We start from the raw sequence: 17,555 nt of genomic DNA on the forward strand, positions 1-17,555 counted from the left end.
AACTACCCAGAGAAACAGCATGAGCCCACCGTAAATCAATAAAAACACCTCTGGGATACATGACTAAACTACTGACGTCTTTTTTATATGGGAACAGAACCCCTGTGGACGCTCTGTATTAAAGGCTCTAAAGTTTGGTTTGGACAGGATGTCATATGTCCATCACACAAGGGAGGAACCACACAATGCAGTCAGCCATAAACACATCTGGGAATCTGATAACAGGAACAGAGCACATTCTAGGGGTCAAAAACGTCCACACCCACCCAACTGGAAGGGCAAAAACGGATAAAAGCAGATTAGGTAGCGTCTCTATTCTTACATTTGATATCTAGTCTACCCCTAACAGTAGTACTGCACAGCCCATTAATGTCCATATTGTGGGAAAGTTTAATGATGAATGGTCCAATAGAAATGCTTCAAAATTGTTTGGAATGAAATCCCCTTACATTAAAAGTAAAGAATGTTTTTGCCCTTGTCTGTAAGGTTGCCATTTGACGATGCTGCAGATGTTCTCAGAGCTTGTCTGAGCCCACATCTGACAAACGTTTTCTAAAATGATCAACCCCTATGACTAAAAAGAGTTTTTATTCACTAAATGTTACATTTTGGTTACATGAAATGCTGATTTTTAACAAAACAATAGAAAATCCAAATTACACCGTCATATGACAGCGGTGTAAACAAAGCAAATCAAAGCAGCAACTCCAGCAGGTGTAACTATACAAAAGTTCATCAGTAAAGCAAGAACAAGTCTCGTAGCATTTTTTCCTTATCATATGAAGTTTGGTTGCTGGACATGAATGGGTTAATATGAAGTCAGTGTGTTAAAGGAATACGCCAATGTTTTGTAACCAAAATCTTCATCTGCCAGTAGCAGCAGCAGCAGCAGCAGACTGTCGACTACCATGGACAAAAAAGTTATTAGCTCAGAACATACAATAGACGGCAATGGGCGGATGCTTTGAATCTCGTCAAATTGATTGACCATGGGAGTCGACCTTAGGCTACAAATGTAGCACAGTTTAAAAATTGCCTTTAAAAGGTCACGTCCACAGGTCAGGTCTCCTTTTGCTTTTGCCTCCACACATTCACTGTCTGTTCTGTACCAGCAATAAAATGTAACTAATACAAGCTGCAGTCCTTGACTGAGAGAACATCCACATAGTTGAACACTATTTTATGAAACAGTGTCAATTTTGTTCTATTCAGCCTCTTTATTTCTTGAGATGCATCCTAGCCTGGTTTCCTCACTGCACGTTCCTGCTACATTGACAAACTGTGTAGTGCACAATGAACTGTGTCTCTGCAGTTCTCACGAACACAAAAGTTCTGGGAAAATAAAGCACCAAGACAGTACAATGAGTAATTGCTTTTATTCATCATACAGTAGTTATAGACAAAACATACATAAAAATACATGTAGAAAAAATATTGTGTGCAATATGCATAAGCTGTACAATCAGAAGCTCTGAGAAGGTCACAGTGAAGGCCAGTGATGGCAACAGCAACATTACAGATCACCTGCTGCAATGAGAGAAGTCGTCTGTAGGTCTGTAGGCACTTGGGCTCAAGCATACGACTTTGGAGGCCTAGCTTTAAAATCAGTGGCATGGAATGACAGATAAACCCTTCCAAAAAAAAAACAAACACTTGTTCAGTGGACTCGCTCACATTTTTCAAAAACACAAAAGAAAATAAACTGCATAAAGATTTTGTAGTTCTGAAGGAAGATGGCGTTCCTGACTGATGTGTCCGCAAATTGGTCAGCTATGGTCAGCATTTTGACAAAATGATAAAAAAACTATAAAATTTTTTATCGTGTTTGTGAAGAAAGATCGCTCTGTAGTCAAAGCTGTTACACTGGAGTGTTATAGGCTTTGTTTCTTTGTATGATTTCAACATTTTTTAAACTAAAACCTTTGTTTTGTCATTATGTATTCCTGCTATTTCCACAAACTGTATAGCACAGAACAAAAAACATCTGATTCAAACTACTCAGCCTTAGGATACATCATGAAACTGTCAGGAATTCTGAATGATTTAATACATGCAAAAAAAACAAAAAAACAATATGGTCCACAGCAGCAGTAGGTTGGCTTATGGCCTATTACTATAACACTGTAGTAATATTATAATAAGCCATAATAAACCTTACTCTCAGTGGAACTACTACTTGCTGCAATATCAGGGGCTCAGGACAGAATACAAGATAATGCAATAATCTGTGCATTACAGAGCGAACACAGCAAGGTTATTAAGGTTAGCGACAGGCTAATTTGACACACAATGGTGAGCAACAGGGTTATAACATGACATTCAACACGAGCATCAAATAGTATTCAATATAAGTGAACAAGGCAAACTGTAGTAATACATTGCATATTTTTCACATTCAGTTTATACACATAATTAAAAACGCTTTGCAAAAGGTGAGCTACCCTCGCACAACCCACCCCCAGTCGTGCTGGACCCCGCTCTATTTTAAGGCCTTTCGGTTTCAGCAGCTATGCCACAGTAACAGAGTGAGTCTCTGTTCGGTGGAGAAAAAAATGAGAAAAATCACTCACACTGAGTAAATATAGAGTCCTTTAAAAATCTTGCAACTGAAGCAGAATCAGTGAAATGCACGGCTCGTAGTTAGCAAGGTTAATGTGCTTGAATCTGTGAACGTGAACATGCAGTCACGCGTGAATGCAAAACATATTCAGCATATTTCTATATACTGTGGATGGAATGTGGACATGAAGCTTATATATTACATAGTGTTTAATGTGAATATTCTATGTGAAAGGAGTTGTATGTCTATACACAACAATCTGATATGCAGTGGATTTTGTGATGCACCAATTTCTACACTAATTTTACATTTCTTTGCATTTTTTGATACATGTTATGGCTCTACAAAAGCTAAGGCTTCATTTATACAATACTCAAATAGCCAGATGTAGTGCTCAAAACAGATCAGACTCGGTCTGTTTTGTCTAAAATAACAGATTTTGTGTGTTTGGTTATTTTAGTGAAGCCACCAGGCTGTTATTACGGCCCAAATAGTAATTATAAATATCATATTGGTAAACAGATCAATACACAAGGAGCATGGCAACAAATAAAATACCAACACCTTCTGTACTGAAGTCATATATTACTGTATTTATATATATATATTCACTGTGAGCTGCATGGTGAACAAATGAAGTCCCTTCATGCACATCAGGCAGTGTTTCGCCAAGAGCTACATTTTGTTCTGCAGTTTTAAAAGGACCTCTGCAGATTTTTCTAAATTCCTGCATATATAAATGGTAAACAAAGTCATTCAGAGTGCTTTGGCGTGAAATGCTCTGTTCTAGAGTCAGAATTGTTCACAGTGGTGGTGATGGGAACCAGACATCTGAAGAGTTTAATGCCTCTAAAAGCTCCCTCACACAAAGTTATTACATGAAATGGTTAAAAATACACTGCCTGATGCATCTGAAGTTGTTTTACGATAGTTCTGAGATTAAATCTCCAAAACAGGAACTTTACAAGAGAAGGCAACAATGTTCTTAACTTTCAATGCTAGTTAATGTAAACAGATTTTATTCCAATTCATTTTGGATCATTTCAGTAGTGTACTGGTAGGGTATAAAACAGTCCCCAAAGAAAACATTCAGATTACCACTATTTTACCTCTTAAAACTCAGAAGATGTGTAGGTTCACTGGTGGTTTTGGATAATAAATAAAATTACTATATTTGTGTTGTAGACATTGTGACACCTGGTTCCTATCAGCACCACTGTAAAGAAAAGAGTCTGCAAGCTTCTCTACAATGAACCACTTCACACCAAACCACTCTGAATTAATCTGCTTACATCTCAAAGACTGAATTATGCAGATTTTTTTGAAAAATGGGTGGAATTCTCTCTTAACTTTGAAAATCTGAACCAGGCACACACAGGTCCCCGTGATATTGTTCACCTACTGCTACTTCCAAAACATACTCATGCTACAGATGATCTTCCAGGAACACAGAACCCTGCCAATCCAGGCCAACATGATGACTGTCTTCCTTAGCATCATTCTAACGCAGGCTTGCATAATGCTAACAGTCCTTTAAGGAAGGCAGATTCCATTCCTCCTCATTGGGGAACGGAGCCATAATTAGTATGGGTAATTATGGGTAATTATGTCTTAGTCTTCTAGCTCTGACTGCCCCCTAAATTCACATTTTAAAATATTAAAACAGAAGAAAAACTGTAATAGGCCTGCACATACGCAGTAGTTAGCTAGTGGTATTTATTCAGGAAAAAAAACATTAACATAAAATTAACATATAAAATTTGTTATGCGATGCAGTCCACCTTTGAAGCCCTTCAAAGGATGAGTTAGGGAGGAATATAAACTAAGGCATAACATTTCACTAAGATTACTGCCAAATGGTGGGTCATAAAAGTGATTAAGCCATCACTACAGGGTATGATATTAAATGTCTTTTAAAAGGTCTTAAAAACCTACAGAGAACTGTCAAACAACAAAGAAAACTGATTGCACAATTTCCACTGTGTAGTGGATGTGGGACAGACTTTTCAACACTACCTTTCAGTTTCACTCGTTTTCAGTGTTTTCTTTATGACTTTCATTTTCTATCTGCTCTTGGCTTCATAACTGTATTTTACAGCTCTTTCACTCCTTCATCCAAAAAGCTGGTGCTCAAGGCACATAACTGACCTGTCCATGCTCCGCCCACAAATACATTCTTTGCCAGGTTGGACAAGCTTTACAGAACATTGTCATTCATCCTACAATAATCACGTTCAATATCCTGAAATCATAACAGAATGTTTGTTTTTTTGCCAAAATACATAATCGCACACCAACACATCGGCCCCCGTTCAAATGACATGTTCTGTTTGTTTTCTAAGTGAAAATAAGTTAAAACATCCTCTACAGAGAAAACTCTTAAATATGGCATTTTTCTGAGTTTGACATATCGGAAAAAATAAAACATTAAATCTAAAATAAGTCATAACTTTTCCACTGGCCACATTTTAATTGAACTATGCTTTAGTTTTTCCCAATATGTTAAATTCAGCAAATAAACATTAACTATGCAGAAGTGTATAGTTCTGTAGTTCCTCTCTGTAGAGGAACTTACTTTCAGAAAAATCAACAAAACATTTGTAGCAGTAACTTGAGCAGAAGTGACCAAACCTTTACATACGACTGTGTATTCAGTATATTATTCATTTCAAATGCTATTTGTGTTGTATGTGCTGGACAGATTAGATGTAATTGTTTTAGTCGTGTAATCAACCTAATGTTAGCAAAGCAATAAATTCTGTTGTTGCCCATAAAATTTGATTAATAGCAGCAACGCAGTCCAGCTCAGGAGTACATGTTAAACTGGAAACTGATGTTATGTGACTAATGAAACAGTAGTGATCTGACACGGATTATTTTGGTATTTTAACATAAGTTGAGTTGTGAACTCCAATTTCTCATTAGACTGAACTGAATTTTGCCAGCGTTCTACAAAGCTTGTCCGACCGAGCAACAGCTGCACCAAAAGACTGCATTTGTGGGTGGAGCCCGGATAAGCTAATTATATATAAAGTGAAAAACATCCCACCCAGTTATAGTTGTCATTGGAGCCCATTATCAGTTGTTGCTTTAAAGGTTCAATGGTCAGTTTTCTTTACCAAAGGTGACGTGTGGCTTTTTGAGCAGTTGTACTATTAATACGATATAAAATAATCCGAGTATAAATATGTCAGACCCTCTAAAGCAAAGAACATAGAAATACTGCATGTGATTCCACACACACACACATCAACACTCGCGCACACACACATACACACACACACTCACAGGAATATAAAGAGGAGTTTTAGTCCTCATACGGAGGAGAGTCTGTAGTCAGTGCCACTCAGTTTGGGGGCTACAGAAGCTGCGCTGATGCCTCTGGTACGAGTATGTGGGGGGGTCATCATATAGAGCAGCACTGCAGCCTGTCCAGTGGTTACGTTTTCAGGGATTTGGTGCAATCAGTGGAAATGTCGGCCTGAAGCTCACATGTTAATGGTCACTCATACGTTCCCTGCGAAGTTGTAATGGTTATTTCTCTCCGGCTCCGCTATCTGCAGGCTGGGCTTGTTCTCCATCTCCTCGTTCTCAGCCGCCTTGGTGTGTTCGCAGAGGGGAGGCCGCTCCTTGAAGAAATCGGAGACGTATCGCACCTGCAGAGCAGTGCAGAACCATGTTAAACTCAACTTCATCCATAAAACATGAACATAGTGCTTTGCAGTGTTTTCCTGTCAGATCACCACCACAATGAGATGCTCATTTCCTCTGGCCTTTTTTGTCAATTCTCTGTTAGCATCAAGCTAACAGTGTCGTTTTCCCACACTGCGCTTAATACTACTTAAAGCAGATCAACTAAACATGGACACTGGAAGCTTATACAGTCGTATGCAGAAGTTTGTGCGCCCCTGGGCAAATTGTTTTGTTGGTTTCCTAAGCTAAAAAAAAGTTACACATCCTCAACAGAGGAAGCACATTTTAATGCATAATTATTGTTTATTTATTGAATTTTAACATATTGGGGGAAAACAAGAAAAGAAGAAGCAGCCTGTACAGAAGTTCCGACTTTATTTTATTTTTTATAGGTTAAACTGCAAATAAATAGAAATTGTGCACTAAAACACAGAAACACAGAAAGAAATGTCTTATTTAAGTTTGTCCCTTGAGAGAATGTTTTAACCTATTTACACTTATAAAGTTAACAAAACCTAATTTTACCAGGGGTGTTCAAACTTTTATATACAACAAGTAACATATAGTTACCTACAGACAGTATACAGAGAACAAATTTAAGTATGGCATTTTTCTGCTAATTTTAGGGCACAACCAGCTAACAAAACGTCATTTGACCAGGGCACCCAAACTTTTGCATAAGACTGTAATCTTTACTTTATGTTGCAGTTTTACAGTAAATCATCCAGTAAATATTTCTTTTCAAAGTGAAACACTGAATATTAATAGAGGATCCTCCTAGCCTGTTAGCTATCTGCAGAGTTAATCTGCCTAGTTCTAGTTGAGTCATTCTACCATTATGGTGGCAAATGGTATCCCACACATTCGAAGCCAAGAGAATGAGGTCAAAATAAAATAAACCACAGAACGTTAAAGTCTGTGTAAAGTATTTGTTCTATTTCTAAATTAACCAACAAAAACTAATTCTTATTTCTTAATTATTTTAGTGATTGAGATGTGCATGAAAAAAGTCCTCACAGTAGTCACATCACAAATGCTGAAGCATTTTAATTCTAAATAACAGATTTAATGCCCGTTTTTCCTGTTTTTCTGTAAAAATATGTTTTAAAATTACTTAATCTGTCCCAAGATTATTTTTATCAGAAATCTCTTTCTAAATTTCTGATGAATTTGATTAAGTACTGACAGCACCATGTCTCACATTAAACAATGGTGTTACTCATTAAACATACACTGATTTTAAATTTAAAAATCAATTTTAAAATTGAAATAAAATAACAACAGGAAGGCAATATTTGTGATTTTCTACACACAATGTGACTGTAAATCTGAAATGGCAGTAGACCAGACTTTAGAAAACTCAGATTTTAGCAATTTTGTCAGTCACTGACGAAACTACTGATGTTGTTCAGTGTAAACAGAGGACGTTTTACATTTGAGTACCATCTCAACATCTGTACCCTGTTTACCACCACAATGGTAAAATGACCCAAATATAGATATTTTAAAGACGAAGTTAAGATAAAATACACATCTCAAACCCAAGTTCTTCAATAGGTTGCTTTTACAATTTTTTTTAGGTTATTTACACGGCTATCAGGTCTCATCTAGACTAGTCATAGTCTCACACAACAAAAGTGGTCTTCACTACGGCCCTCCGTAAACAGCTTTGGATCCTGACATAAGATTTTAGGACCGAGACTATTCGTTTTCTAAAAGCACATTTGTGTATTCATACTGTGAGCTAAATCACCACTGACTTAGCTAAATGTAACATCCTCAGGAGGCTTGTTTCATGTGAATTGATGTCAATTTGAAACTTTGTAATTTTGCCAACTGGCTATTGCTAGATGCACTCAACTGGTACATTTGCAACTATCTGCATTCTGTAATAGCTAAACATACCAAGTTTAGTTTAATTTCTATGCCATCAGCTCTGACAGAACACATAATTTAACATTGTTCTCAAGTGTTCACTTACAGCTAAGCTGGTGGAAGATCATATTTATATATAGCTTCTAAACTTATATATGAATATTAGGAATTTAACCTCAAACGTAAGTTTTAAAATCTAGACTAAAAACTTTAGGCATATGCTAGTCTGAACAAAAGCATTGTGGCTAATTTTTGCCTGTGGTCTGTTAATATGCTATTATTTTCATTAAGACTGTAGTGTTTTTCTTTTTCCGATGTTTCACTGATTTTACTGTGTGAAGCACAGTAACTAAATTAAAACTTACATTATGAACAATAACTTGTTCATAACTTATTATTATTATTATTATTATTTAACCCCTACCTATAACTAAATCAACCACTGTGAGAGAACAAAGCACTTACATTAAGGATTGCAATGAGTGCCCCCTGCAGGAGACCCACAAGCACATCACTCCAGTGGTGTTTGTAGTCCGACACTCGCGTGTATCCCACATAAATAGCAAACGCGACCAGGAAGAACTGGATTGTGGGTCGAAGGAGGCGTGCCCATTTGAAAGCCATGCGTGCCTGCACATATAACTACAGAGAGAGAGAGAGTAGATAAGGTATTGTGTAACATACAGAGAGATATCCTCTAACCTTTAAACTCAAACTATGCAGTTGTGTCAGCAGTTAGACCAAGGCTTAGTTATCAGGGAAAATCACTGCAAATCCAATAAATTCTTCCAAGAAATTCATCTCAACTGGAGCAGTTCTATAGGGCAGTCTTAAATAACAGTCACTCAAAGCCATTTTTCCAATGAAATTAACAGGGAAAACACCCCGGGATGATTTTGCATAAAAATTTTTTCACTTCCTTTGGAAAAAAGAGCCACACCTAAAAACCTCTTTCAACTCAAACGCATTACTTCCTGCTTTTTCAAAGTACTGTATTTCAGCAAGTCACCAGAATCCACTGACTGCTATGGGTGTGAAAAAGATTACAGTGTTAACTGTTAGCATGTCCGGGCTTGACAGACAAAGATACAAGAAGCAGCCTGAATAGCTTATCAAGCTTAAATCATTAACAGTTCGGCCCAGCACTATTCGTGGGTCACTTTCTCCAATCGACATGGGGGGGGGCATCTATTTTTCAGTCAAAAGGGCCATTAAGTACTAGGCAATCACTTTTCAGGAGACATTTCTGAGGAAATTAAATATAAGATAACCCAGTCAGGGAAACAGGTGGGAAAACAAAGTTTCCAAAAATGAGTAAAGGATACAGAGAAAATGGGACTCCTAACAACCGTGAAAGAGCTGGTAGACCACCAAAACTGCGCCCATCAGATAAACAGTACTTAAAACTTTCATCCTTGAGAGAGAGCAGAAAATCAAGCTCCAGCCTTACTTCAGATCTGAAAAAAATGTAATAAAGAAGCTGCTGGTGTTCTCAGAACAACTGGTCTGGTCAAAAATAGAAGAGAAAAGAATAAATAACTTGCACTTACTTTTAACTGGAAATGAAATAAATGAACCTTTTACATAAACCTTCACCCAGTACTATAAACAAACAGTAGAATTCCTTTCTAGAAATGTTTTTTTTGTTTAATGTCATTCCGTGTTGAAGTAAATAAAAAAAAGGAACCAAAATAGAACTGTCCAAAGCAAGGTTTCTAAAACGTTCCTTTAACAGAGAGATCAGCCCTCTGAGGTCATTTGCTATTATATATACATACTTAAATATCATGTGACACCAAGATACATCAGTGATATTAAATTTAATCAATGCCATCCAACACAATCAGTGCAAGATTCTTTCAACAACTCACCGCCAAAAACAGCATGCAGTACATCCCAAAGGAAGAGTGGCCCGAATAGAAGGACAACCTGAAGCAGAGACATGAAGAATAAACTGTAAACGTCACATCTTCACCTAGTGTGCTTTTAAAAGTTTAACATTACCACACAACTTTAACTGCTTGGTATTTAAAGGGGAATTCCACTGATATTTTTTTTATTTCTGTATAATTCAGTCATTGATATGTAAAAGTCATCCAGAGTGGTCTGATGTGAAATGGTTCAATGCAGAGAAACACTGACTCAAATTTCTTCACAGAGGTGGTAACAGGAACCAGGGGTCTCAGTGTCTACAACACAAATATAGCGATTTTATTTATTATCCAAAACCACCAGTGAACCAGTGAACACCTACATATCTTCTGAGTTTTCATATGTAATGTTGATCATGGCAAAATAGTGGTAAAACTAAAAAAAAAAAATAAAAATAATGTTCTTTGGGAATTTTTTGTGTTACAATGTCCTGTGTGCATCTCTAAAATATGTTTCAGGCCAAAAGGGTATCTGAAAATTACTATGATATAATATCTAGGGCACCAGGCAGTGTATCCATAACCAGGCCTTAAACTCCTCAGACGTCTGGCTCTTATCACCACCGTGAACAATTCTGAGTAGAGTTTCTGGCAATAAACCACTTTGACTGACTTTGCTAACATCTTAACCACTTTATTATGCAAAAAATTTTGAAACACTGGTGGAATTCCCCTTTAAATGCCCACTGAGTGCAATTTGGGTAAATTCATCTGAATAAAGAAGAATGACTCAATGAGGTGTCTGGCTGTGAACATTAATTTACAGAAAGCAGCTTTTAGGTGTGGTCAATGTGACAATATGTTATCATTATCTTGATAAATTAAGCCACAACATACTTCTAGTACTGTGTATATCATCATCACTTCCTCTAATCTACAGCAAAGAACAACTACGTTTATTATAAATATATAGTATAACCAATTACAGAGAACCTGAAAACCACAACCAGTATACACTAACTGCATCAACTGAACAGTAACAAGAAGCTGATTGGATGTCAGTTCACCATGTAACTGTTAATTTTATTTATTTATTTTTACCGATCGAGCAATACTTCCTCCTGCTCTTCTTAAATAGTTTATGCAAATGTTAAATAACTAAAACATAATACTCAGTTCTTCACAGCCTTTTTAAAATACTACTATTTTGCCATTTCATCTTGTTTTGCAAACTGCAAACAGAGGAATCATGAGGCTTATGGTCTTTATGGGAACAGGTTGGGGTCTTTGTTCAGATGTCAGGAGATATTTAGGACTAAAGTACATGCACAAATATAGAAGGCTGTAGAAATGTCACATTTGAGTGTGTATTTATGGCACAAGCAAAAAAAGACTCTTCCTTAGGCTCATGCAGTGTGAACAAAAGAATCCCTTGTGAAAAAGGTCAAATCCTACAACGGCACAAGTGAAAAGAAACAGGAAGTGAAAAGAACAGCTGACACCACCAAGACACAAACACAGGAAGAGAGGTCAGCAATGGCGCGACCTTCGGCCCTGGCCTTCCTGTCTCCTGTCTCAGTACCTTGATTCAGTCACGTTGCGAGGGTTTCCTGTGCAGTTTATCTGTAGCATGTAGCCCTTGCACACGGTCGGAACACAAACTGCCATGAAGTTGGGCCGCGGCCGTCCGATAGTGAATTTGGCCATGTCCGTCAGAGACTGGCTCACGCAGCCGCCAAACAGAAACGTCCCCACCACTTTGTAAAGTGCAGCGGCATACTGATTAAAGCCCGAGTTTGAGTAGATACGCTTGGTGTAGACCAGGTAAGCTTCTCCTAAGGTAATCTGGAGAGGAAAAGTAAAATGAATAGGTTATTTAATATTCTGTAGGGTAGAATCCTCATTGGTTTGTAAGAATGTTCTCTCACTACGACCAGCATGCATTACACAACTACAAACGCTGGGAGTTCCCCATTATGACAAAGAATCCACCGATGTACCACTCACATGGAAGCTAATAAATACAGACAGGACATTTAGGTTCCTGGCAGAAATGTTAGCTGTCTGCCTTCCTACTGCATTAGATAGTGGAGGGCAAAAAAAAATGTTAAAATGCCTACGCTCATGTATTCACCCCAAGCCCTGTTTGGTTTTTCAAAAGTTTCTCCCACCTTCAAGACACATCCTTAGAAGGGGCTTTCCTAGTCTATACACTGGAAAATCTCAATCTCAAGACTATTATGGAACCACTGTTGTGGGCGAGTAGATGTAGCAATGGTTCCATTTTTCATTTTGGCCAGAGGGCCCCTTTAAAAGAACACCTCAAAGAAAAATGCTAACATGGCTAGCAACGATAGAAAAGCTATCCAAGGCTAATCAGCACAACTTCAAAATTGGTAAGATGTTTAAAAGAACACCTCAAAGAAAAATGCTAACATGGCTTGCAAAGAATAAAAGCTAGCCAAGCCTAATCAGCATGATTTCAAAATTGCTTACTGGAACAGAAGAAAAAACACTAACATGGTTAGCAAAGACAGAAAACAAGCCAAAATGAATTAGTATGGTCTCATTTGTTTATTGATTAGTATTTTAATTAATTCTTGTCAAGATATTTCTGTTAATTTACTCCTTCTGTTTTATAAACTAGTATTTCTGAAGCAAATAGGGCCATCCTGCAAACTGACAATCATAAACAACTAGTAACAACTAAAAGCATGTCTATTTTGACATGTCAGTAGCCTGTATGTACGTACGTATGTATGTATGTATGTATGTATGTATGTGCTAGCTTGTGTGGGCCGCGGCTGGAGACTCACAATGATAATGGAGCAGGGGATGGTGACGGCAGCCATCATGCCATGAGAGATGGTGTCTGATTTGTATGGGTATCGGATACTCTCGTCATCACAGTACACACCACGCTGGTAAGGCTTGAACATCAATGTCAGGATCATGCAGGGCATCGCAGCTGAATGACAGAGAATACAAACACACAAACAGCTTCTTTGACAATTCAAACAAAAGAAGTGACTAATGCTGCAATATGGCAAAAAGTGGTTTAATGAAGTTGATCAATGTTGAAAGAACAGCAATGATATCACCAATATTAAGCAGTGACTTTTTTATTATATGACTGACACACAACCATTCAAAAGTTTGGAATCACTGCTCAAAAGTAGGGCACACACACACACACACACACACACACACACACTCAAACTCACACACACACACACATACACATACACACACCTAAATGCCACATATATACTACAAATTATTTCAATCTTTATCACCCAGTGGATAATATAACATGAGTTCCTCCACTGTACATTATTTTTGATGTGAACAACAAAAATCAAATGAGCTGATAGCTTCTTTAACTTGCAAAATGTGATAGTTAACTCATAAGGACAGTGAATGAAGTGTATACTCTTCATACAGTGCACTGAAATGACCAACTACCACAGAGTAAACACTGACTGAGCAAAACAGGTACAAAACTCCATACAGCTGACAAATCCTGTCCTCTGCAAGCCCCCCTTAGTGCTGATAAAGTGACCCTTATCTTCGGGCTCTGTAAACGCACCCAGTGGATACATACAGTAGTCAGTATCTGGTAACCAGGAAACACTCACAGGATCTTGTGCGTGTCTGTAATGTGTGTGGTTATCTTAGGACGTCCCTGTCTACCGACAGAAGTAATCAGCATTACAGCACCCACGAAAGCATCAGTGCTGTGGATGTGAAACAGGGCTGAACGAGACTATAAAGTTCACAATGTAATATGTCATGTTTCTGCAATAACCAAAAATGGAGTAAAAAAAAAAAAAGGTAGCTAGATAAACTAGTGGAGCTAGTCATGTTTGTTGCATCATGCGAATGCCTTGATTCATCCCAACACCTAGATAACATCTGTGATCGGTCAGGATGCTCACATCACATAAAACTTTCAGGCTTATTTGCACACATCTGCGATACTGTACTGCAAAGCCTGATGTTCTGATAACTGATGTTAAGTAACAATGTATTGTGCAGGCCTAATGTGGAATAAATTGCCTATTTCTTCTGTGACAAATCTTTTCCCACAAAAAAATGAGAAGATGCCACTTTGGATGAACACAGCCTGGCAGATAAACAAAGTTGTAGTGAAAGAACATTTGCTTCATCCAGCTGTGTATTCAATATTCCCAAAGCTATGTGCATGTGATTCAGTTCAAGAGCTAAGAGACGTATCACTTTTCTTTACTGATGACCCGCAAAAAATAGCAAAGCTCCCCAGAGCCTGACAGACTTGACTTAGGCCTAGGACTTAGTGAAGGCAGGTCAGAGGCACTGTCCCAAATGATTCAATACTTCTTTAGTGCATATTAGAGTTTCATTATACCAGGACCTTGACTCTGACTCTGACACAAAGCGTGAAATTACAATGCAATAGTGGCTTCATGTTCCTCAGAGGAAGAATGTCTACACGTTGAAGGAATGATTGGTGCTGTTCAACAGGGAAGATTCATCGTGGGTGGGAGTGGGATTAGAGAATTAGGGCTGCGCAATATATCATTGTCAATCATTGCTGTAATACTGGCCTTTGCAATATTGATATCGCAGAGGGCTGCAATTTGCAAATGAGGCTAATAAAAAGTTGCATTACATGCTATAAGCATCCTGACCAACCTCTGCATTTATGTGGGTGTTGTGATGAATCGAGGTCCACAAAAAAAAACCCAAATAACTTTGGTCTTATTGCAACATTATTACTGTCTTGCATTTTGAATATATCTCCAGCCATATACTAGCAATATATTTGCGATGTAGTATTTTGTATATATCATCGGAAACATTATAAAGGAGGAGACCGGTCACTGGTTGAAATATGAATGGTAAAGTTTGTAATGCTCAACATGATGTCTATTTATGAGGAAAGTCCCAACCTTCAATAAAAATAGCCTTGCTGGTTACACCGTGCGCATTGTTGAGATCTATGCAAGAGCATAGGCAGAATAACACAAAAAGACACTTTTTTGTGCGTTATTGAGTCAAACGATACAAACTATTGATGAAGTTTTGTCAGATTTTATCTATTATTATATTATGGGTCTTTCCCCACTCAAAGAGAGAGAGGCCTGGTCTTGTATGGCTGAAAATAACTGGCAGTGTTGTAAAGATGGGCGCCAAGTGAACAGGCTTTCCTATAAGGAATTAGATATCATGCAGCCCTTGTGGGGAAATTAGCAATAAATAACTTTCAGGGACAAAACAATGCATTTACTGTCCTGCATTGGGTTGATGTGGTGAAATCAAACAGTAATCATTTTCCTCTGCAATGTGTCATATGCCCTTATTCAAAGTTCCAGGAAAACAAAAAAGTTAGTTGACATGCCCTAGTGAAACAGCAAGACTTTGAGGAAGTTCATCCATTGTTTTAAATGAGCTAAACTTTCTTGTGAATAACTGACGTTCATAAGTCAATTCATGCGAGACTGTTTCAAGTCTCTGATGTGTGCGTCAAGGCTTTAGTACAACAACACTTAGTTTAGTCTTGTTATTAGCCACAGGCATTGCATTGCGTGAAAGTTAACCCCTACTAAAAACCTGTCCAGTTTGACACAAGTTCAAATAACAAGGCTTTTAGTATAGAAAAACCTTCAATCTGAAGGAAGTGCTACACAGTAAATATAGTATTTAAAGGAAAGATAAAACATCAAATGGTTGTTTACTCTGTTGTTTATATAGTATGCTAGCTAGCTTGACAATCCAGCTGAAGTTTTAGTAAGTTTTAAAGGGAGGAGGTCTGCAACTAAAACTTCAGCTAGATTAGCAGACACCGTAATAGCGTGTACGCTAGCTAGCATACTTGCTATCAAAAGTACATGCTAGCCAGCCATTTCAAGTCGATTTTGACGTAACTCATCATGATAACAATAAATATTGTCATACTGCCCAGCTTGTGTTATCACTATGCACTGTATTGTAGCAAACTGACCCTCTGTTTTGTGTGTTCACATCTGGGGGTAGGGTGTCCTAATTTTTGCTGAGACAGAGGGGTAGGGCGAAGTGTTAGGGCTACATTGCCCTCCAAACAGAGTTTTTTTTAGAGGCACAATCCAAACAGAGTGTTACAAGAAAACCAGGAAGATGGCTGCTGCGCAAGCGACCAAAGAAACTCACAAATGTGAGGATTTTTTCCATTAAAAATTATGATAACTATTGTAGTACCTTAGTTTAATGACGTTTCAATTTACTTTGGGCCTTTTCATCATAACCAGCATAAAAAATCGCTAGTAGTATGCTGAAGTCTCGGTAGCTAGCTAGCTAAATTTCCCGTTCCACCTTAAATAGTCCAGCATTACTGACGCTTGAGGTGCCAGAATGTAACTGCTGCTCAATTTAAGGTGGAATGGGAAAATTCGAACAAGAACCTGTGATTCACTGAAGAATTAGGGGTGGGCAATAATAAGTAATCGTCACACCCCCCCCTCTTTAAAGGCATATGCCCCAAATGTAACTAAAGCCCAGCAGTGAGGTTGCTGAACTTTACCCTCCTCTGCTGTCACTGCAGACTGGCAGGGTCGCCTACAGAGCACTACTAGTAGCCTGTTAATGAAGTAATGTTCTGTTTTATCTGAGGGTCCCATTTTGTAAGGAAGGTTTCAACCACCACCCCTTGTAACTCAGTTCCAAGGGGCAAGGTGACACTCAAAAACAAGGGGTAGGGGTAAAAATAAGAAATGGGATTGGGCCTTTGACTCGACTCCACATCTCCGTTTAATAACAATCATGAAATAAGCACCGAGAAAGTCCTGAACCTGGACTATGGAAAAACATCTACAGAAACAGCATTATACGTTGATTAATGTCTTACAAGACAAAAATGGTTGTGTGATGATCCATTTAATACTCTAGATGTAGGATAGATCTAAAACATTTCTTCCAGCAACTGAAAGATCTGGATTTGTGGATTACAAAACAGAGAGAAGAAACAGTGAAGTCTGGCTCAATAGTTCACCCTGGCAGCAGGAACATCTCACATTCTGGCCAACTGTGTGACAATAAACTTGTCTATCTAATGAAAGCCTGGAACAATGAACACGTTTTGGGAGTCCTTTCAGAAACTCGTTAAACTGCAGCAACAGTCCTGTGCCTGTGTTCTGCAACAATCTCAAGATGGGAAAAGTAAAGCCACAGCGTGACTCACTCAAATAGCTTTCAACTGAAGTCATTTTTTTGTTTAACAGCTTTTTGTGATGGTTAAAAGCACACTCACTAATTTCAAAAGCCATTTCCTTAATATATGTTTCCTGGTGTTTGCATGTTTATACTTTTTTACAACACTATATAACAATGCATTGCCACCAAAGTAAAAATACCTTATATCCTGGAGAAGTAACAATGTTTTTCACGTGTGTTAATTGAGCTGTTTTATTCCAAGTAATTTCTGGCCATTTCTATTGACTGTTCATCGTGAGCTGTGACAATCTGAATTCCAGTATGTATCAGGTACAGGAGTTTTGGCATCTTGAAAATTGTTCAGTTGCTTCACACAATGTAAAAGGCAG

General features: G+C 37.9%; 1 protein-coding gene across 1 annotated transcript in view; it reads right to left on the reverse strand.

The window, feature by feature from the left end:
• Positions 1-1,357: 1,357 nt before the first annotated feature.
• Positions 1,358-17,555, reverse strand: part of plpp2a (phospholipid phosphatase 2a) — a 46,162-nt gene continuing 29,964 nt past the window's right edge. Inside the window, exons 2-6 of the mRNA XM_036556510.1 lie at positions 12,816-12,967; positions 11,582-11,844; positions 10,000-10,057; positions 8,594-8,770; positions 1,358-6,216 (exon numbers count right to left, since the gene is read on the reverse strand). Coding sequence (XP_036412403.1) covers positions 6,067-6,216; positions 8,594-8,770; positions 10,000-10,057; positions 11,582-11,844; positions 12,816-12,967 — 800 coding nt within the window. The 3' untranslated portion in view covers positions 1,358-6,066. The remainder of the gene's footprint in view (positions 6,217-8,593; positions 8,771-9,999; positions 10,058-11,581; positions 11,845-12,815; positions 12,968-17,555) is intronic.

Source organism: Colossoma macropomum, unplaced genomic scaffold (assembly GCF_904425465.1).
Source record: "Colossoma macropomum unplaced genomic scaffold, Colossoma_macropomum, whole genome shotgun sequence".
Lineage (NCBI taxonomy): Eukaryota > Metazoa > Chordata > Actinopteri > Characiformes > Serrasalmidae > Colossoma > Colossoma macropomum.